The sequence below is a fragment of the Periplaneta americana genome, chromosome 14 (genome assembly GCF_040183065.1).
Source record: "Periplaneta americana isolate PAMFEO1 chromosome 14, P.americana_PAMFEO1_priV1, whole genome shotgun sequence".
In the NCBI taxonomy this organism is placed as follows: Eukaryota; Metazoa; Arthropoda; class Insecta; order Blattodea; family Blattidae; genus Periplaneta; species Periplaneta americana.
Genome location: NC_091130.1, coordinates 57814741 through 57837844, shown reverse-complemented (window position 1 = coordinate 57837844; position 23104 = coordinate 57814741). Strand labels below are relative to the sequence as shown.

General features: G+C 34.6%; 3 protein-coding genes and 1 non-coding gene across 8 annotated transcripts in view; 2 read left to right on the top strand and 2 right to left on the bottom strand.

The window, feature by feature from the left end:
- Positions 1-11029, top strand: Syx8 (syntaxin 8). Its single transcript, XM_069845343.1, has 6 exons — positions 1-113; positions 426-620; positions 967-1226; positions 2846-2938; positions 7233-7334; positions 10166-11029. The coding sequence occupies exons 1-6, from the start codon at positions 82-84 to the stop codon at positions 10222-10224; spliced, it is 741 nt and encodes a 246-aa protein (XP_069701444.1). The 5' UTR covers positions 1-81; the 3' UTR covers positions 10225-11029.
- On the bottom strand, positions 2101-2172 carry TRNAY-AUA (transfer RNA tyrosine (anticodon AUA)). The gene has a single exon. It is a non-coding gene; the product is annotated as a tRNA-Tyr (tRNA).
- Positions 11030-16207: 5178 nt separating the features above from the next.
- LOC138713338 (nucleoside diphosphate kinase 6-like) lies at positions 16208-22091 on the top strand. Of its 5 annotated transcripts, none has more exons than XM_069845356.1 (4): positions 16208-16307; positions 17004-17146; positions 20447-20607; positions 20687-22091. In XM_069845356.1, the coding sequence occupies exons 2-4, from the start codon at positions 17064-17066 to the stop codon at positions 20827-20829; spliced, it is 387 nt and encodes a 128-aa protein (XP_069701457.1). In that variant the 5' UTR covers positions 16208-16307; positions 17004-17063; the 3' UTR covers positions 20830-22091. The 5 variants fall into 5 exon arrangements, with proteins under 5 accessions (XP_069701457.1, XP_069701454.1, XP_069701455.1 ...); XM_069845353.1 differs by having other exon boundaries at positions 16220-16585; XM_069845354.1 differs by lacking the exon at positions 16208-16307 and adding an exon at positions 16639-16792.
- The window catches only part of LOC138713337 (zinc finger protein 740-like), a 203521-nt gene continuing 201017 nt past the window's right edge, over positions 20601-23104 (bottom strand). The window contains exon 3 of the transcript XR_011335846.1: positions 20601-20751. The gene's annotated coding sequence lies outside the window, so the exon portion shown is untranslated. The remainder of the gene's footprint in view (positions 20752-23104) is intronic.

Below are 23104 nucleotides of genomic sequence, written 5' to 3'. Positions count from 1 at the left end.
GAAGCCGCTCTCTGTCCCAAAGTACTCGAATACATTTTCTGCAATTGAGAACAATGGAAGCATTTATAAACACATGTCAATATGGCGCTTGTTTATTTAGATAGTGATCCTTGGTAAGAATTTTCATTTGTTCAATTTTGTAGGATTTCAGTTCAAGTCAGAAATGTGCAGATTTTGGTTAATAGCACCTAGTAATTTTAAATATATCTGGAATTAATGAACATGTTACTTTGTGTTTTTTTTTATATATCAAAGTATAGGTTAGGACATGACGTTAGAAGAATGTAAATTATACTGCATATGTAATCTTTGATATAATTATTTTACATTTAGTATAAGGATATGCCAAAATATGGTGTGCTGTGTATACAATAACAATTTTAATTTTCTTATCCTAGATGTTACATTGATCGAATTTTATTCAGGTTAACAGAACATGAAGCGTGCGAAAAGCTGTTTAGAGAAATTATGGAACAGATCACTGTCCGTAGCAGGGAACAGAAGACTTCACAAGCTTATGCTCGTTTGTCATCCTCTATTCGATTACGGATGAAACAATATTCTTCTGAAGTACAACAATTGAAAGATAAACTCTCCCAAGCATCTGCATCGCACACTGTGTATCCTTTCAGTAGCGGATAAGAGTTGTTGATCATAATATGCTAATGCAAAATGTATATTTTTCATTTGCTGGTTTATAACTATACATTTTAATGTCATTTGATGATGATGTAACAATAGATGCTAATAGAAAGATATATTCCTACTGGGCTATCTGAATATTTTGCATTCTCAAGTTTCCTCGTTTTCACTTGCGTTGTTACTTTCATATAAAGGTAAGTTACTAGAATATACAGGTATATCATTGAATCATATAATGTATTCATGCAGCTGTATTTCCTGTTTTTATTGCAATAACAATGTTTTATTTTATTTTCTGTAAAACATTCCTTAATGATAAAACAGCACATTTCAAGAGGCAGAAAGGCGAACACGACAAGTAGAACTACTGCAAAGTCGAGAGAAGCAGTTGCAGCAGTTATTTAATGATAGAAACACTACGTATGATGCAAATCGATCGCATTTAATACAACAGAGTGGTGCGGTGTTTGCAGATGCAGGTACCACGGGCTGGGGTATTGATGGTGACGAAGATTCTGCTATCCAACAAACACAGCATATGAGTGTTGCAGATCTTCGCCAGCAGCAACAAAGGATGGTTGAAGGTTTGTGAAGGTGTTTTTTTTACTGTAAACTGTTGTTAGGCTCTAGAAGTTAAAGTACAAACTGTAATTTTTTTTTTCCTTCGGAGGAGGGCGCGTAGGCAAGCACTGCAGCTTTAGGCTTATTGTGCAACCTCCTTATAAGTCCTTTAGGATCACTCTTTAAGCACGTGATTCACTGCATGGTGCCATTGTATCAATTCAGCCACAGCATCCAGTTCTGACTGGAGACCGTACGTCTGCCTCCCTGTTATGTTTCTCTGCAGCCTCTTCAGATTGATGGCATCTGTTCGCAATTCATGTGCTTCAATCCGCTACATCTTTAACCAGAGACCATGCCGCTATTGAATCTGTGACTCATTAAGGTGCCATCTGTCCGAGGGAGCTACACTCCCCCGGTCTTCTGCAGTCCGCTAATTGAAGTCTCTGCGGCTTCTCTGGGATATATGCAGCTCCCGCAAACAGATGCCACCTGTAGGCGAATCATGGAACTATGTCTATCTGGTCGATCTGTAACTATGAAATATGATTAATGAAATGATGTTGATTAAGGCGAAATAAGTCCGAGGCTGATGACGAAATGAATCCGAGATCCAACATCGAAAGTTACCCAGCAATTTTGCTTCAAGTTGTTGAGGGAAAACTTCGCAAAAACCCCCCAACCGGGATTTGAATCTATGTTGGACAATTATAATATCATTGGCTAGAAGCAAGGTTGTTACTGTTGAACAAAACCTATCCATTGCTATAAAGCAGGGGCTTTGCTGCAGAAGAGCTTCATTGGTGAATGCCCACACTCCGTCTCTCTTCCTCAATTCATAATAATTTTGGAAGTGCAACTAAATGATGAAGGATGGGTGGAGCGGAGAAAAATTCTCTCCGGCACTGGGACTCGAACCCAGGTTTTCAGCTCTATGTGCTGACGCTTTATCCACTAAGCCACACCGGATTTCAGTTCCAATGCTGGATTGAATCCTCTCAGTTTAAGTTCCACCTCTTAGTTTCCCTTTAGTGGCCAACCTCATCCACTGTGTCACAGATATGTGACAGTAGCACAATGTCCAATACACTATGTGCAAAGGTGCACTCATTACGAGTGACTAAGTAGCTCTACCCATCCTTCATCACATGGTAATGCAGAATTCCTGCATGGAAATATCATATGTACTTCAGTACGTCACAATAAGTGCAACTAAAACATTTCATAACAATTTCAACCCAATTTACTCATTAAAATTATTGTTATATTTGAGTTCACAAATCTTCCTTAGCAATTACTTCACAGCTTCTCTCATTGCTATGAATCTAAAGTTTAAGCCTAGTTTAAACTATTTTTTTTTTGTTCCCTATCCAAGTAGTGCGCAAATACGAAACGAATAAATTAAAAATACTAATTAATATTTACTATTACAAACATTTGATTTGGCCAGTAATATCCCAAGGAGCAGAAGGAAAGAGGATTGACAGTGGTGTACCAGAATCTTTCCAATTTATCTTCTCATCGAGTTATTATAGCAACTCGGTCCCTAACTTATATGTGGATCTATGCTAATCTAACAATATTTGAATTGCAAGTATGATATACTAAAATAGATGATGATATGTTTAATGTTCAATTTCAGATCAAGAGCAGGGACTGGAAGCTCTATCCAAAGTGATATCTAGACAAAAGGAAATCGCAGAAACTATAGGAAGTGAAGTTGACTTGCAGAATGGTAAGACAAGACTTCTTCTTTTAGACAAATGGAAATGTACAATTCCAGAAACAAAATTTGGGCCACCTGAATTTTCCAAGTTCCAGTTATAACATACTGCACATGCTTAGTAAGTCCAAATTTTGGTTCTGGGTCTGTAGTCTTATTATTACCACTGTCACATGCACAAATTATGCAGTTTCGGTCAAGTATGCTGCAAACTATTTACATTTTCTCACTCTTATATTCAATGTATAAAGTTTTTTAATGTTGAGATTTGATGACTGCAGTGACTCACAGTAAAATTGGAAATAAAAAATTCTGTAAACTCTGTTAGTACCAGAATTGCAACACAGTAAACCACAACGGAATTTGGAAATAAAAAGGTTCAAATCTATGCCGGTACAAGAAATGAACAGGTACTTTACGAATAATAAACAGTCAGTTTCTGTAGCATGGTATATTTCATCCGAAACATATTGTCAAGTGAGATGTACTGTCTGATAATAGATATATATGATATGATATTTATTGTTTTTAACCAAACATCGAAGTGGTGATGCCCTTCACATTTCTGTATTCAGGTGCTCACCATCACTATTTACAGATTTCTATACTAAACTATCCAGTTTCTCAAAATTATTTTCCTGCCTATAACTTGAATCCATTATTCATCCTCATGCAATATTATCCTCAAACCATATCCTACAACACCTTCCCACAGTGATACAGCACACAGTAACATATTTCCAACTCTATCTATTCTAACGACTCCCTCCAAATTCATTTAACCCTGCATTACTCAGGTGGGGTGTGGTAAACCCCAGTGCGTATATTTCAACTAAAATCTAAGAGATGGAGGTAGTGTGTACTCTGTGCATCTGTATGCTTTTCAATCACATCCAGAAGAGTTCACTTAAGAAATTGTTTAAGTGAACTAAGAATAGTATATTTAATTGCGTTTATCTGATTTCTGAAACTTGCGGAAAAATATATTAGTTATTTAAAATGGGGTTTGTGAAACCCCACCTGAGCAATGGTGAGAATATTTATAACCTGAGTAACACAGGGTTAATATCTGACTAACTATTCCTCCTTTACACCAAAATAGCTTAATAACCTACTCAATAAATAATAATAATCAGTAAGGGAAGTGAGAGGGTATGTGCCCATATGGAATACCGCCACTAGTTTCTATGGTCAGAAAACATACCGTTAGTGAAAAAGACATACCGTCACTGAAAAAATGTGAGCCATAAAAATTTGTTTATATATTTCTTCACAGCAAAGAGTACTACCTGTTTGCTTCGTAAATCTAAACCACAGCCTTCTGGAACTGTATTCAACGTGTATTTAGACACGTTTATTTGATATGTCAACCCCTGGAATGCTTACAATGGTAGTATTTCAAGTATAGAAGGCTGTAGTCTGTAGGTTGTGGTGGCCATTGTTGCCAATTTAGTGACTGTCATTTTTGTTGTTGTTGAACTTTTTATTAATAATTAAGTAAGGCACTTTGAAGCTTTAACATTATTTTAAATGATAAGTCTCAATGTACAGTAGGTACATTGCAAAATAATCTACCTAGTAAATAACATACTGATGTAACTTGAAATTATTTTATTAAGAAATTTAATGTGTTGCGTAAACTTAAAAAATTCGCGTTACTGACTACACGAAACAATTTACTTACTTACTTAGTCGATCCTCTTCTACCACCTGGTGTAGAGGTTTTACAAAGAGCCTTCCATCTCTCATGGTCCTGAGCAATGGACCTTGCCTCTTTCCATTCGATCCCTCTCTCCCGCTTGGTATCTTGGATTCCTTGTTCCCAGGTCTACCTCGGTCTTCCTTTAGGTCTTTTTCCCTCCATTCTAACTTGCCACGCTATTTTTGGGTATCTATCATTCTTCATTCTAGCCAGATGTCTAAACCACCTTAATTGTGATAATTTTATTTGTTCTATGAGAGAATCAATTCCCAGACCTAGCCTTATTGTTTGGTTCCGTATTCTATCTCTTCTAGTTTTTCCTTCTATTCTTCTTAATTATCTCATTTCCATGGCTTGTAGTTGACTCTTATGTTTGGAGGTCAGAGACCATGTCTCGACACCATATATTAATGTGGGGATATACGTGGTTTTATACTGTTAATTTAGTTTTCTTGGAGACTTCTTTTTTATTAATAAAATTTTTGTTTAACATATAATACAGTCTTCCTGTTGCTGAAATTCTATTATTTATTTCTCCTTCTATTCTACCATCACTGTTGATAACAGAACCAAGATATTTGAATTGCTTAACCTCTTCCAGTAGTTGGTTCCCTAATTTAATGGTATGTGATTTTTCTACCGTGCTGATTATCATTGTTTTGGTTTTCTCTATGTTAATCTTCATGTTCCTTTTCTTTAATTCTCTATTCCAAACACTGAGATTATGTTTCAGGTCCTTTTCAGTTTTTGCCAGTAATACCAGATCATCGGCAAAAGCTAACTCCGAAATTTTAACAGGTTTCATAAGTCAGTTACCAATAGAGAATTTTTTGGTACTTTTCCCGCATGTTTTAATAATATCGTTCATCAATATTATAAACAGCAGTGAGCTCAGTATGCATCCTTGTCTTACTCCAACTGTAGTGTAGAATCCTTTTGATTTCAGATTACTAGTGTGTACATAATTTAATTGATTTTTGTAAAAACTTTGTATGGCAGTAACTAGTCCTGTTTTAACTCTGTTGCCATGTAAGACTTTCCATAGTTCATTTAGGGGAACTCGATCAAAGGCTTTTTCTAGGTCCATAAAGCACAGATGTATATTTTTATCATATTCTATAAGACGAAACAATTTATTGTATGTATATATCATGTATGTGCATGTTGTAAGAGAGGGGGATATGCCTTTTTTTAGATCGGGGTATGTCAGGGGAAAATCTTGAGATAGCATACTGCCTCTAATTTTTTCCCCACTTCCCTCACTGAAGATGATAATAATAATAATAATAAATAATAATACTTACTTACTTACAAATGGCTTTTAAGGAACCCGAAGGTTCATTGCCGCCCTCACATAAGCCCGCCATTGGTCCCTATTCTGTGCAAGATTAATCCAGTCTCTATCATCATATCCCACCTCCTTCAAATACATTTTAATATTATCCTCCCATCTACGTCTCGGCCTCCCCAAAGGTCTTTTTCCCTCCGGTCTCCCAACTAACATTCTATATGCATTTCTGGATTCGCCCATACGTGCTACTTGTCCTGCCCATCTCAAACGTCTGGATTTAATGTTCCTAATTATGTCAGGTGAAGAATACAATGCGTGCAGTTCTGCGTTGTGTAACTTTTTCCATTCTCCTGTAACTTCATCCCGCTTAGCCCCAAATATTTTCCTAAGCACCTTATTCTCAAACACCCTTAACCTATGTTCCTCTCAGAGTGAGAGTCCAAGTTTCACAACCATACAGAATAATAATAATAATAATAATAATAATAATAATAATAATAATAATAATAATCACCACACAAGTTCTACTCACTATTATTGTTCTTGGTCCATTCTCAGTTCTGCTCAGTTACTTAGTCTCATTTCCAGACATACGTAATACTTCACTCACACAAACTCTTTTCCAAGTAACTAACCTTCTTGTTCACACTCCTAATACCCTAACTCATTGGCCGTTGACCTTGACCCTTCCCTATTTCACTTGAACCTTTTACACCAATTCCTTAAGTCATAATGCTTATTTTTTAACACTTCTTCTCCTCACCAGTTCCCCTCCCCGGCTCCTCCTCCTTTTTCAGCTCCCTCAATTTTTTTCGGTATTTCCCCCCCCAACAGCTATTCTTTTTGACTTTGCCGTGTTTGCATTTTGCTAGCTGACCTGCACACCTCCTTTTTCTTCGACGTTACACTCTGATTACCATTACCTGACGTCAGTAGCTTCTTTCCTCCTTAACTCGACCCTGTGCACACTTTCTCAATATCTACCATCATAGATACTGACACGGCATGTAGAGTATTGCCGACGGTTGCCCTTCCTGAACTGCCCCATAACTCTTCGCATTCCAACATCCTGCTCGTGCTCGAGTTACTCATCATTCCCTTTGATACAATATTTTGGATAATAGACATATCAGCCAGAATCTCAAAGGAGGAAGTCATAAGTACTGTATGTACTTTTATTTAAGAGTAAAAGACGAAGGAAATATAAAATTAGAAAAAGCAAACTGAAGAGGTTTCTTGTTGATGTTATAGCTCATGGAAATATACTTGTATATATAGACACGCACATGCGACGTAATGAGTTTATGTTGCAGAAATTATTGAAGATTTGGCTGACCATATGGATCGAACAGATCACAGAGTGCGTAATGAAACCAGACAAGTGACAGTAATAGACAGGAAAGACAGAACTTGTTGTAAGTATTGTATTTCTGAACATATCTCAGTTATTAATTACTCACCTTTTAGATTTTGTAATTTCTCAATTTTTATGTGATAGATATGTTCACATTAACGTAATATAGTACAGATATTTTTGTACCAGATATTGTTTTATTTTGATTACTTCTTATTGAGATATTTAGATATGTACATATTTCCATAATTTTGTGAAGAGAAATTTTTCTTCCCATTCAGAACATAGGCCTACTGCGATTTCCAATTTAAAGGAAAAATACACAGCTCAGATAGCTTGTATAAATTGCATTATTGTTTTCTTTGGTGACTTCACAAAATGAATATAGTCGTTGGGCTCATTATGCCAAATTTATATACAGGGCTACTACAAAGGCTTTACCCGATTCCATAGCCTTGTATTATGAAAAGTATGAGACATATATTATTGAAAGTTATACCAATAAAAAGAGAAACTCATCAAGTTTTTGGTCCATCAACTGCTACAAGTGCTCGATGTGACCTCCTTGCGTCATGCGACAAACATCCACTCGGTAGTCTAACTCCTGCCACACCCGCTGGAGCATATCACGATCAACTCTAGCCACTGCCGCACGGATCCGGTTTTTAAGTTTTTCTAGATTAACTGGCAAAGGAGGTACATACACTTGACCTTTGATGACAAACCCCCATAGAAAAAATCATAGGGAGTCAGATCTGGTGACCGAGGAGGCCAACGGAGAACACACCTATCGTTGTTAGAAGCCCGTCCACACCAACATCGTGGTAGATGCTCATTAAGATACTCACGCACTTCCAGATGAAAATGTTGTGGAGCCCCATCTTGTTGAAATAAAAACCCTGGTTTATCTTCATGTAACTGAGGCATCAACCACTGTGTTAGCATGTCCAGATAAATTCGACCAGTAACCGTGTTTTCAGCAAAAAAGAAGGGTCCATACACTTTAACACATGACAGCGCACAAAACACATTGACCTTGGGTAAATCGCGTACATGTTGTAAAACCACACGAGGGTGTGGCTAGAGTTGATCATGATATGCTCCAGCAGGTGTGGCAGGAATTAGACTACCGAGTGGATGTTTGTCGCCTGACGCGAGGAGGTCACATCGAGCACTTGTAGCAGTTGATGGACCAAAAACTTGACGAGTTTCTCTTTTTATTGGTATAACTTTCAATAATGTATGTCTCATACTTTTCATAATACAAGGCTATGGAATCGGGTAAACCTTTGTAGTAGCCCTGTATTTATAAAGAATAGTTCGACACACTGAGATAAGTTTCAACAGGTTGTCATTGTTAAGGTGACTAAACGATCTACTGTATTTACGCGATAATATACACTTTTTTGACAAAATATCTTGAAAACCAGAGTATTATATTCGATGACATATTATATACTCAGACTCGAAAAAATTTAAATTAATGCTCTATACTATGGGATACTTGCTGGGAAACCACCAACAGGAACAGCCATTGTGGGTTAGTGTTCTCTCATCTTTTGCACACTTTTCATTTGTAATTTCATATCCATTTTTTACAATAATCATTATTAATACAAATATTTTTAACTAAGATAGTGACTTACTTACTGTCATTTTTTTTAATCTTATGTATACAACTTTTAACAATCTCGCGTCTTTAAACCAAAAGAATTTACCAATAATTACTGATTAAAAGGTGGCATGATGTTAATCATTGTCAATCAATGTTCTGACATCAACACAGATACCTGTTGACTGGAAGTTCCACTTCTGATATTGCAATTGTTGATGGTGATTGTGATGTATTAGCCAAAGGTCATGAGGATATAATTTTAATCAGGAATGGTTTTTAGTACAGGTGCATACCAGTAGTTTTTTTTCTGGATTTTTGAATAAAAAAAATTGCTGTGCATATTATATTCGAGTAAATACAATACCTCCCTGAAGACTGAAATAATAAAGTCCTTCAAACTATGGAAACATTTTCTTCAAAACATGTCGTAAATATATTTATGGTATTTTGAATCGTAAAGATAGTTTAACAGAGGTGCATCTGTGTAAGTAAAGTACGGGCTAGCACCCTTTATTTTACACTTAATGGGCTACACAACTGTTTCCAAACAATGGAGACATTTTCTTCATAACATGTCATAAATACATTTATGATATTTTGAATCTTAAAGATTGTTTAACAGAGGTGTAGCTGTGTAAGTAAAGTACAACTTAACGGACTACACAACCATTTCATTTAACATCTCACTCACCACCTTCTTTTTCACCATTCATTAAATAGTGACAGCTCATAATATCGATCTTGCGACTTTCCTGGTATAGCTCTTTGGCTTGTTTGTTCTGCTTCTACCAATATTTCGTTAGGAATCTCAATGCAACTCATGTCTACAAATTAATCTCGGACAAAACCATTTATAGTAAACACTATCGTTTTATTTTCCTATCATAGTAATCGTGTTAGCCATGAGTAATCAATTATGACGTTTTCCCTATCATAGTAACTGATTAAGACGTTTCTCAATTGTTATTTTATCTACAAATTCTCAATAATTTCTGTTCCAGCAACATGCAAAATACAATTATTAATTTATTTTCTCTTTAGATATACGATTCAATATACCATATTTAAAATGTTTGTACAATATACGACTGTTATAAGAACTCAATATGCTCGCGTACTACGTTCTACGTAATGGTCTTGTAATGTAAATAACTACTATACTATATAGCAAGCTAAATTACCATGAAAACCTTTGATCTTTTACTTTATATTTGTTCATAATTAATGTAGTATCTCTGTTAGTACCATATCTAATGAATGCTGATTTTTCTTTCCAGGGTACTGGGTTGTCATTATTTTACTCTTCATCACCATATTAATTATTGCTTTTGTTTGAATTCTGTTGGAGCACACAAAATATATACTTCCATCACAAGTTGTGTATAGAATTTTAAAGCATATCATTTTAAATTGAGGCTTTTATATTTTTTATGAGAAAGAAATTTGGATAAGATTTGGTAACATATGCACCTAGCATACGTTAATAACTTATCTATTATGAGAAGCTATGCAACCTAAAAGAATGCACGTTCGTAGGTAAGGACTATTGTTTTGTGGTATATGAAGCTACATAGTTACTTTTTTCATAATGACAATATTTCAACCAAAACATCTATAGTATTATGGATTAAGTGTTCACTCAAAAGCCACATATTTTTTAGTTATGATCACTGTTTTAGTTTCTACAGTATGATTTCATATGAACCACCTTATGTAACTCATTAACTCATGTATGTTTTTTTAATATGTCCTGAATTTAAATATATGAAAAAAAAAAAAAAAAACAATTTTTATTCTTTAGATAGGATAACGATAATAGGATATATTTTAATGAAGCTTTAATTAAATTTATAGTCTTGTAAAATTCTATGGCAGTAAGTTTGGGACAATTTCAAAGTAAAAGGTGATTGTTTTAGTATGTACAAAAGTGTATACATACTGAATATAATATGTGGTTAAAAACACTTTAATTCTGGGCATTGCGAAGAATTGTACAGAGGCCGATGAAACTAATGATTATGTATTATCTTGTATTATAACGTGTGTAAATATTTAGTTGTGGAAATATTTTCTACAGCAATGGGAACATGTTTGAAGCTGTAAAGATATATACTTACAATAAAATGCTTATTTATACCATATGCCTGCCTTCTTTTTGAAGCCTGAATTGATTACCCATTGGATTTGTTTGCATCTAAATTTTAATTGTAAACTAAATAGAATCGAGATTCTGTTATGCTGTTAGTTTATATTATTGCAAAAAAATTATATTATTACTGTCAGTATTTTTAGATTTGTTTACGTTCAGTGTCTAAACTGTTGAAAAAAATTGTCATCCTTTATACTTATGAGTTTGGTCGGGTGTACACAGAATCAGATGTGGTGTGGCTCTTCGCAACGCGATATTTTGCTTTATCTACTGTAGGTTGTATGCATTAATTTAATTTTTGCGCTGATTTTTATTGGTTCCATTAATAAAACTTTATATTATATATCACTTTATAGATTAATTTACACATCTTTCCTCACAAACAAGTAATTATAATTTGGTTATCAATTGTAGTACAGTATTGTGCAGGAATATAACTGGCTGTTTTGCCTGAGATTGTCTTACACCAATATAGTACTGTATGCACACTAAACTGAGATGTTACTGCATCTACATTGTCCAGAAACTTTGAAGGACTGTTTGGCCATGTCCATGCTTCATGACTAATAAAAAAAATCTTTATTCTCTTTACCACGTCTAGATATTTGTTGATTGAATTTTCTTGTACATTTTTGAGCTAGAAAAAAATTCAGAAATTCTTAATATCCCCTATACATGCCATGAAGTCGCTTGGGAGGTACTGCTTCCATTACCACTTTCACCTCCAGGAAAGACCTGGTATTCAATATGATAGGATACTGAGTGAACCTTGAGATCATTCTGGAAGTTTTGGTACTTACCAGTAACGAGAAAAATCTCATCACCAACAGGACCTTTGAGTCTGTAGCCAGATGGAAAAATTAAAAAAAAAAAAAAATGAAAGTAGAGCCAATCATTAACATCGAAAATTACAAGAATGGTTAAAAATATGAAAATGTCTGGTACCTATAGCCTATATTCGTGATCTGTAGTAGTGGTTGTGTAATAAAGTAGCAACAATTTATCATCATCATCATTATTATCATTATTATCATCATCATCATCATCATCATCATCACACCCAGTTTGGTGTGATTGATTGGTTTCTTCCGAGGTTTTCCCCAGCTTTGAGACTGATGCCGAGTGGTCTATGGCGAGTCCTCGGCCTCACTTCACTTCACCCCTGTTTGGTCTAATTACCTGGTTGTGTTTTTTTCCGAGGTTTTCCCCAACCATAAGGCAAATGCCAGATAATCTGTTTGCGAATTCTCAGTCTCACCTTATCTCACTACATCTCGCCAAAAAATTGTAAAAAATTGGAATTGTAAAAAAACTATTTGAATCTTGTAAAATTTTGACTTGTTGATAATGTAAGATCTATGGAATATAATAAATGAAATGAAAAAAAAAAAATGAAATACGTTTTGTTTTTGTTCATTCTATAAAATTTAGAAGCATGAAGGAAGATTATGCAAAAACAATTGGATGGGGCCGAACCAATTAGAGGTATAAATAGGTGTACTCATAGTTCTTGATTGACTGGTCTGTAGGTTTAATAAAGTTTAATTAAACGTGAATTAGCTACAAAACAACTTCAGAAGTGACCAGCCTAATGGTTTATTGGTCAGAGCTTCTGGCTACAGTTCACAAGGTCCTGGGTTCGATTCCAGGTAAGAGCACAGGAATTTTTCCTTAAAGGGGATTATGCCTGTGTTCGTCCATGGTCTGGAGTTTAGGTTAAGATCAGATTTAAGACCTCTCCTGGAACCACATTATCATAATCGTCCAATCATATCATCGGGGTAATGTAACTCGGCCTTCCAGTCACCCCAACCTCAGAAGTGAGCTACAACTAAGCCACTGCCATGAGAGAGACCAGAAATGTCGAAAAGACAACCTGGTGGTATTGGATTAAAAAAAACATCTTCAGAAGATGTCGAGGTGAAGTGCAAAGAATGTAAAATGAGAGCAATCTATGAGGAATGTCATTAATTTCAGGGGATTATTCTTTGACATATTTCAAACAAAAAAGTTGAATACAGTTTTGCTCCTTTTTGCTTCCCTTTTGCGATAAAAATTGTTTTATATGAAAAATTTCACAGTGTACTTTGGGAAAGCCATTGATTAAATTCTCAATGTGCTCGGTCAATTTAAGAGAGCAGTGTATTATACTACTTGTTGTATTATGGGGAAGGAAACAATCACCAATTAGGAACAGGATTCTTTACACATAAAAGAATAAAGTCAGCAGTAAAAAAGGTCGAATTTATCAGTGACAAGTTATTGTATTTAGTACTTAAGGGTAGATGGTGCGACATCATAGTTATAAATGCTCAAGCCCCTACAGAAGAGAAAGACGACCGTATAAAGGATAGCTTCTATGAGGAATTGGAACACACTTTTGATCAGTTACCTAGATATCACATGAAAATTTAATTGGGGATTTCAATGCTAAAGTAGGATGGGAGGATATTTTTAAACCAACAATTGGAAAAGAGAGCCTACACGTAAATAGTAATGACAATGGAGTTAGGTTAGTCAACTTGCCACATCAAAAAATTTAATTAAGAGTACAACATTCCCCCATAAGGATATACATAAATATACGTGGACTTCTCTAGACGGAATGACACGTAACCAGATAGATCACATCTTGATAAATAAAAGAAGACACACTAGTATAGTAGACATTCGAACTTTCAGGGAGGCAGACTGTAATTCTGACCATTATTTGGTAATTGGAGAATTAAGAGAAAGACTATCAGTAGCCAAGCGAGTAGAGCAACAAGCTAATATTAGTAGATTCAATATTCTGAAATTAAAGGACGAGGAAACTAAGCAACGTTATCAGGTCGAAATTTCAAGTAGGTTTGCTGCTTTAGCAACTTTCGACGAAGCTGAGGAAGAGTTAGATGTTAATAGCGTGTGGGACAATATCCGAGATAATATCAAAATTGCAGCTGAGCAGAGCATAGGTTATCGTGAAACTAAGAAAAAGAAACCATGGTTTGATGAAGATTGTTCCATTGTAGTAGGTAGAAGGAAACAGGCAAAATTGAAATTCTTACAGGATCCAATTGTGGAGAATAGAGATAATTATTTCAATGGAAGACGGGAAGAAAGTCGTACACTTAGGAATAAAAAGTGAGATTACTTGAAGGAAAAACTGAATGAGGTAGAAACAAATAGTAAAAATAAAAACATTCGAGATTTATATAAGGGCATAAAGGAATTTAAAAACGGATATCAGGCAAGGGTAAACGTGATCAAGGATGAGAATGGTGACTTGCTTGCAGACTCTCATTCAATCGTGAACAGATGGAAAAACTATTTTGGGCAACATAGGCCAAATAGAAATGATCGGGACGAAATTGTAATACAAACTGCTGAGCCATTTATACCGGAACCCACACTTTCGGAAGTCTAAATTGCGATAGAAAATCTGAAAAAGTACAAGTCTCCAGGTATTGATCAAATTCCAGCAGAATTAATACAAGAGGGTGGAAGTGCATTATCTAACGAAATTTATAAACTTGTACTTGCAATTTTGGAAAAGGAAATTGTACCAGAACAATGGAAGAAATCCATAATCGTACCTATTTTTAAGAAAGGGGACAAGACTAACTGTAGTAACTTTCGAGGAATATCACTTTTGTTGACGTCGTACAAAATTTTGTCGAATATCCTTTTGAGAAGATTAACTCCATATGTAGATGAAATTATTGGGGATCATCAGTGTGGTTTTAGGCGTAATAGATCGACTATTGATCAGATTTTTTGTATTCGACAGATATTGGAGAAAAAATGGGAGTATGAGGGTACAGTACATCAGCTATTCATAGATTTCAAAAAGGCGTATGACTCTGTTAAGAGAGAAGTTTTATATAATATTCTTATTGAATTTGGTATTCCCAAGAAACTAGTTCGATGAATTAAAATGTGTCTTAGTGAAACTTACAGCAGAGTCCATATAGGCCAGTTTCTATCTGATGCTTTTCCAATTCACTGCGAGCTAAAGCAGGGAGATGCACTATCACCTTTACTTTTTAACTTTGCTCTAGAATATGCCATTAGGAAAGTTCAGGATAACACAGAGGGTTTGGAATTGAACGGGTTACATCAGCTTCTTGTCTATGCGGATGACGTGAATATGTTAGGAGAATACCCACAAACGATTAGGGAAAACGCGGAAATTCTAGTTGAAGCAAGTAAAGTGATAGGGTTGGAAGTAAATCCCAAAAAGACTAAGTATATGATTATGTCTCGTGACCAGAGGATTGTTCGAAATGGAACTATAAAAATTGGAGATTTATCCTTCGAAGAGGTGAAAAATTCAAATATCTTGGAGCAACAGTAACAAATATAAATGACACTCGGGAGGAAATTAAACGCAGAATAAATATGGGAAATGCGTGTTATTATTCGGTTGACAGTCTGCTGTCAAAAAATCTGAAAGTTAGAATTTATAAAACAGTTATATTACCAGTTGTTCTGTATTGTTGTGAATCTTAGACTCTCACTTTGAGAGAGGAACAGAGATTAAGGGTGTTTGAGAATAAGGTTCTTAGGAAAATATTTGGGGCTAAGAGTGATGACGTTACAGGAGAATGGAGACAGTTACACAACACAGGGCAGCATGCATTGTATATTTCACCTGACATAATTAGGAACATAAAATCCAGACGTTTGAGATGGGCAGGGCATGTAGCACGTATGGGCGAATCCAGAAATGCATATAGAGTGTTAGTTGGGAGGCCGGAGGGAAAAAGACCTTAGGGGAGGCCGAGAGGTAGATGTGAAGATAATATTAAAATGGATTTGAGGGAGGTGGGCTATGATGGTAGAGACTGGATTAATCTTGCTCAGGATAGGGACCAATGGCGGGCTTATGTGAGGGCGGCAATGAACCTCCGGGTTCCTTAAAAGCCAGTAAGTAAGTAAGTGTATTATAATGATAAATGATTGAAGGATTTTAGTTTTGTCCTTAAATGTGCAGAAATTTGATCCGAACAAGTGTAACATTGAAACATTTTTCTGCAGAACGTAAAGTAAGCGAAAAACGACCGAAATTGTATGAACCATTTTTTTTTTTTATCTCAAAGAATAATCTCCTAAATTAATGACATTTCTTACGGTTCATTTCGTATAGATATGTACGGGAACTTTGGTTCAAGCAAGAGAAATTTATTGTGTTGGCAGCCTTGGTATCTCACACGCTAATGTTGTCTGTCGCCTTTCTAAACGTGTGCGTGTAGTGCAAGCTACAGGAATGCCTTTTAATTTAAGAAAACGTGAATATGACAGTTTAGTTTATTGTTGTAAACTCACGTAAAAAAAATCGTGAATTCCCATGATGCACTGTTTGAATGCTCAAATTTTAAGCAGTGAAGATGTTTGAACATTTACTTATACCGATATGCCCAATTAATCTAAGTTCATGTTTTCATTCAAATAGTATATTTGCAAGAAATCTATTTTATTCATCATGCAAAGAAATGTTAAAAGAAATTTACAGCTTACGTTAGCGATTATAAAACCTCACGTAACCAAAGTTCCACATGCTTTACAGGTTAGATGTTTCTCGGAAAGAATTGTTGCCAAACCTTACTTCATTGACAGATACTATTGCTCTACCTAAATTTATATTTACCATGTGTATATTTAAACCATCTAAGAGAATAACTGTCTTTATGTGAAACCTCAACGTTACCAGTCGTAAAAAAAAAAACCTGTTAGGATGCAAGTTAATCTATCCATTGCAGACGTTTCTCGTCAGGTTAAATTTTTATGATTTGATGTAAACTAGTACAAAATTCCCAATAGGCCAACAAGACCTAGATTGATATAATATGTACGATGAGTTTCACATTCTGTCAGCTAAAAATCGGTAGTGGTTGTGATTTTTTTTTTTTAAGTCTTCTGCATTTAACACCAAAGTTAAAACTAGTACCGGTACTTATTTTAACCTGTGTTTGAATTATTTACAGAAAATTCGTGACACAATTCTCTCAAATGGATTCTATGTTGTACAAAGAAAAACTACAATAATGACAGAAGAAATGGCATCTGCATTTTATGCCGAGCATAAAAATCAATTCTTTTATAATAGACTGGTGACGTTTATGTGCAGGCAAGTGGAATAGCTGACGTTCCGTCAGAGATTACATAAGCCTAGACCTATTTTCTCAGTAAGGTGGTAAATGGTAACATCTGATTTAACTGTATGGAATGCAAAGAAAGAATACCTTAATTTGTCTTAACGTTGAAAAAAAAATTATGTTGCTCAACAGAAATATAAGAAGTATTGAAGAGTATGAGTGAATGGTATATAGGCCTTCCTATTGTTGTTTAGTCAACTGTCCGAAGACAGGTCTGAATCTCACAAGTAAGGCACCACTCATGAGGCAACTAGGCTGGGGGATAATGGGGTAGGGTAGCTAGTTCCTTCCTCCCCTCCATTGCATACATCACCGATTAGCTACATATTACACTAATCAGACCAGATGCACACAAACAATTGCTCTTCCTCTGACATATATCGTTCGGTGAGATTTACTGCCTGATAATAGATGTACATATCAGACAGAACCTCAATCAGGGGTAGTATATACCTATGTATTATTTTATTTACAGTAGGCTATATCCTAAATATAATGCATTCTTTGTTTATACAGTGAGCCCTAGTGAACACTCCTGGCGTTTCTGTGGCTGAGCAGTGGCAGATCCCCCCCCCCCCCCCTCCTGCTACTGTTGCATCTGCAAACTCCACTGTATGCTTCCCTGGATAAAAATTTACGCATACTATGTTATACTAATAACATTTGATACTTACCCTCCTCACAGCAGCTGCAGGAAGTTTTGCCCATCTTGTGTGATATTTAATTCACATCACATCATCCACAGAATCTGTTTCATTAAACCTATCTACACGGAACTGGGTAGCCAGGAAATTTTGGTCTAAAGTTCTCCCTTGTTCTGCCATACAATTTCTTTTTTCTATATATACGTTTTAAAAATGTGTACACGTTCATGGACTGAATATGTAACCATTGCAAAACACAATACAACATAATAAACTGCACTTATTTTTAACTGAGACACTGCGTGCCTTTTCTGCCATCTGTCAAGGACGGACTATAGAATGGCACATCTCATTTCGGAGGATGGGGATTTATCAACTATGCAGCTTTCACGTAGTGATCTCTATCTGTCTTTCCCTCATCTCTTTTTTGACACATAAAAATAGCTGATGCTTGAAGGATAAACACCAGTCAGGAGTGATGAACACGTGAGAATAGTGGACTCAGCATCATTAGTGGTTAATTTTAAAACAGGGATGTCCAATTTTAAAAACTTATTAAATATATTAATGTAACATACCCAGTACACAAGTTTCAGTCTGGCAAAGTGAATTCAAGGATGCAAGCAGCAGTGCCAGTGGGGAAGGAGGCAGAGACTGATTGGCCAACAGAAACACCAATAATGTTTGCTAGGATTCACTGTGTAAGAGTAATGATCAACTCTGAATTTCATTAAATATTTTTATTCAAGTAAGTTATATTTTCGTCACAAATCATCCTCACGTAATGGTTAACGTTTTTGCCATTTAATTCCGAGATCTGCAAGTTTGTACTGTGCCAAGGTTGATCAAAATTCTTATCATGTCTTCTTCTAAGAAAAGTAGATCTAATGATGAGAATTTCAAGGAAAATTTACCTGTTAGTTTTTGTCCAAGTTTCCTACTTCAGAGATATATGTGTATGTTCCTTCAGATGTAGACTAGCAGTTTCTAATACTCGAATTAGGAAAATGAAAATCAGATTCTACTACTTTTTCCAAGAAAGTGATTGACTTCTGCAAGGTCAATAAGTTTTCATAAGTGTGTTCGTAACATTCGTGTCCAGGATCATGCCTCACTGACATACATAGAAACTTGGCTATAATCACAAAATGTAATTTGAATCTAAAGAGAATAAATTTTTAGGCACAAACCAAACTTCGGAACTCATACATGTAATGTAAAAAAATTCATTGAGTAGGGTACGGTTTCTTCTAAGAATTTTTATATCAAAATTCTCATAAGGCCTGTACTGAATAAGTATGAAGGTTAAAAGTACAGTTCATTCATTTATTCATTATATTTAATGATACAATTTTTTCCCTTAAAAGTGGGGATGTGTCTTACACATTGGCAAATACAGTAAGTAATCCAGTTTAAAATATTCAATTTCATGAAGAGTGGCTTACACTAGACTTTTGGCTTTTCGAAGTTCCATTTGCAATTTTTCTTCTTTATGTCCCTATTTTGCAAATTTCTAGTATTGTGAAACAGTTTAGCTTGTTTTCATTTCACTCCTCATATTTCAAATAATTTTAAATAGAATATTATCATCAGTAAGCAAGTACTGACATCATAAAATTGATGTGAAAGCATATACATAGATGTGCACATCTGGGAACGTGATTATTTTTAAAGTGTTCACAGACCTTTGAAATGTCGAATTAGTTCAAACTTGTAAGGTTTGAAGTTCTGCTATTTTATTGTATACCGGTACCTGCTTCGTAAATAATAAATCGGAGGCCTGTTATGAGTACACAAATTTGCATTTTTGTAACCAAATTATACTTTCGTCCATTTCTTTTCTAAACGTTTTCTCTAATTTTTTAAAATAAAAACATGCACTAAAAGTTGGTTACCAGTATTTCATATGTCAGATCTATGCTTTAATCCAAATTAACTTAGCACCAACGCCTATTAGCCTTTAATAACACTGCATAAGAAATAATAAAATTACTTCGTTAAATTTCCGACACCAATGAAAAAGTTATTTATTTTTAAAATTGAAAAATTGCTTTGTTACATACATAAAAAAAATGCGTACATATAAAAGCAAAGAAAATCAATTTACTATAACTAAGAAAAAACCTAAGAACTGAAATATAAGATATGTTAATCTGTCACTGGATATGAGATTCAGGGGTTCAAACCTGCCCAAGGGTGGTGGACTCTTAGGAGTGATAAAATCACTAGCATGGCTTTCTTCAGAAGGAAAATAGAGCTAGAACTGTGGGATCTGTGGCATAAATTTACTCTGTGTACAGGATAATATGACACTTTACGTCAGTTTTAACTACAGCCTACATCCTACAATTACTAATTACTAAATAATATCAATTACTGGTAGGCTTAATTTCTATTAAATTCTATAAAATGTCGTATGTTTGTCATTTACATTAAATAATATTCTATTAAAAATTACAGTGATCATATTATTATTATTATTATTATTATTATTATTATTTTTAGTCGCGAATAAGCCCATTTAGGATCACACAAAGTCTTTCTTTTTGCCCATAGTTCTCTCATATTATTATTATTATTATTATTATTATTATTATTATTATTATTATTATTATTATTATATTCCAGTGGTCCATCTGAAGTCCACATACTGGCACGCCAGGATGCAATTAAAGTTTGGCGAGATCTGATGGGTCCAACCAAAGTGTACCAGGCTCAATACATTGCTCCTGAGAGCATACGAGGGAGTTTCGGCCTCTCAGACACACGTAATGCAGCTCACGGTTCTGGTGAGTACAAGGAATGGTAGCTTCTCAACTACATAGAAACAGTGACAGACACTAGATACAATGGCTCCGACTGTTGCAGATTCTCCTGAGTCAGCTTCCAGAGAGATACAGATCTTCTTTCCAGATTTTGACATAGCCAAGTGGCTGCAAGAAGAGGAAAAGTTCTTCAATACTGGAGCTGTGAAATTGTGTGATGAAGATTTTGTTCATGTTAAAGTATGACAGTACGAGTTTAGATATTTATATGAAATCTCGGTGCTTGTAAAATGAGAAAGAATCGCTGTAAATAATAAATACTGATTTTGTGTTTAAGAGAGAAAACTACAATATTTACTGATGGAGTAATATATCGTCGGCATACAAGCGAAACTCACTAAGTCCAATTTTTGGTGATTTTGAGTTATTTATACTCCTATATGGTATTTTTTCTGCTCTGTCGATTGGTGAAATCCATTTAGTCTTAAAATAATAAATAAATGGGCTATCGAGGATTTTTCATTTTCACTGAGCCACAAATCATAAAATGTTTGACAGGAGAAATCCATTATTGGACAGTGGTAATCTCCTGTATATCTTCTGCTTAAAAGTATTGTCCTAAAATATTTTGTTACAGGTGAAATGAACTTAGTCCATGAAGACAGGAGATAGCAACTAATTCCATGCCACTTTTTCATAAAACAATTGATACAACAAAATAATAATATAGTATAATACTTCTTTTTATTGGGTGAGTCAATTCAGAACATGTAAATAAACATTTAAAAAAAATTCAGGTTTCTATCTTGACTCTAAAGAAAGATATCAGGTAAATAATATGACAAAATCTTTAACTTCAATTATCTCAAAACTATGAGTCTGGACTTAGTGAGTTTCGCTTGTATGCCATATTTTTTCACTTTAAAGTATCTGGAAAAGATTACAGTTAAATACAACAGAATCTGGCTCCTGACATCCTTAGTGTTGTAATTATAATTCTTACATTTTATTGCATGGTCTATGTGCAGAGTAGAGTAACATGTTAATACAGTACAATGAAATAAGTATTATATTATGTATTTAAACAAGAACATATAGTTTTGTATGTTAACCCTAAATAATATATTGAAAATATAATTATTCCACCCGAAACTAGGATTGCCACTAATGTCCAAAATGTTATTTAACAGTAGGAAATATATGGGCTCATTAGTATATTATGTGTAGAAAACATAACCGTGATGTTAGGTAATTCACTAGTTTATTACGATGTTTTAAACGTAGGAATCTTCAAGTTGACATGACACACGGTAGGAATCTTAAAGATGACATGACACACCAAACATACAGGGATATTTTACATAGGAATGTGAGATCTCAATTTTGCAGATTCTTTTAAAAGTGGAAAAATATTTGTCTATCACTCAAGTAAATATTGTATTCAGGATAAACCTGTGATACTTCATAATGCTGTTTGTGAATAAATAGTCAGTATTCAATTCTTATTATGTTATGTCCTTTTTTTTTTATAGGTAGTATGCAGTAAATTGATTTATCATGCTCACTGTGTATACCTCTGCTATTTAAACTACTTGTAATTTATTTCGTTAATAAATGTCTATGGAACACTTTCATGGAAAGAATTAAACATTTTAATAAAACATGGAATTTACTAGGGGAAGAGTTGAACAGTTTTTCTATTTACATTTTTATTCACATCTATATTAACTTTTTTGAACTTCAAATGGCACAGAATTATAAGACATAGCTTAATAAACATCTAAAAATGTTATATTTGCAGAAATTACGTATATCTGAAACATAAATTATGTTATAACTAACTATTGTAACATGTTCAAAACTGCCCCATGTATGGGGTACCTTTGAACAGGCAATAGACACTTTTGAACAATATCCAAATCGTCTGTGAAAGTGACTGAATGTGAATATGGTACAGTCTGCAAATAATAAGTAGTATTTACCGTAATTGAGATATCATGGTATAAATTTGAAGTTATAAAGGAAAGATAGCCTACAGTTTTTAGCTTCATGGGTTACCTTACATTAGCCAATAATGTCTCATGGAGAAGTGTCTGGCCTTCATAAATCTGAGTGTCATAATGTGGCGAACATTACAGAAAAAAAGTAGGGCGTATGGTTTATCTGAACCAGATATTCGTATCAGTATTAATGACGAAGAATCAATTAGCTCTATTTAATTTTATCCTGATGACTTAAATTGAGCGAAAGATGATAGTAATTCTATTTCTGACAATCCTACCAGGTGGATAATAAATTAATCCTTTTGCAATCATATCTCTAAATGAAGTTTCAATCAATCAATCAATCAATTTAGGGCATTTCAAAACCTAAGTGGTTTTTAGCCTCATTCACGATATATCGCCATTCATCTCTGTTCTCTGCATCTTCTTGTAGTCCTCCCACTGTATAAAGATCATATACTTGGTCCTGCCAATGGAGACGAGGTCTACCAAGAGGTCTCTTACATCTTGGAGAATAG

Coding starts and splice junctions, on each gene's coding strand:
- LOC138713338 (XM_069845353.1), top strand. CDS start 16,502: ATGCAAAGAAATGTTAAAAGAAATTTACAGCTTACGTTAGCGATTATA. Junction 16,586..17,003: donor AAGTTCCACATGCTTTACAG/GTTAGATGTTTC, acceptor AATTATTTACAG/AAAATTCGTGACACAATTCT. Junction 17,147..20,446: donor CTGGTGACGTTTATGTGCAG/GCAAGTGGAATA, acceptor ATTATATTCCAG/TGGTCCATCTGAAGTCCACA.
- Syx8 (XM_069845343.1), top strand. CDS start 82: ATGGCGCTTGTTTATTTAGATAGTGATCCTTG. Junction 2,939..7,232: donor TGAAGTTGACTTGCAGAATG/GTAAGACAAGAC, acceptor TTTATGTTGCAG/AAATTATTGAAGATTTGGCT. Junction 7,335..10,165: donor CAGGAAAGACAGAACTTGTT/GTAAGTATTGTA, acceptor TTTTCTTTCCAG/GGTACTGGGTTGTCATTATT.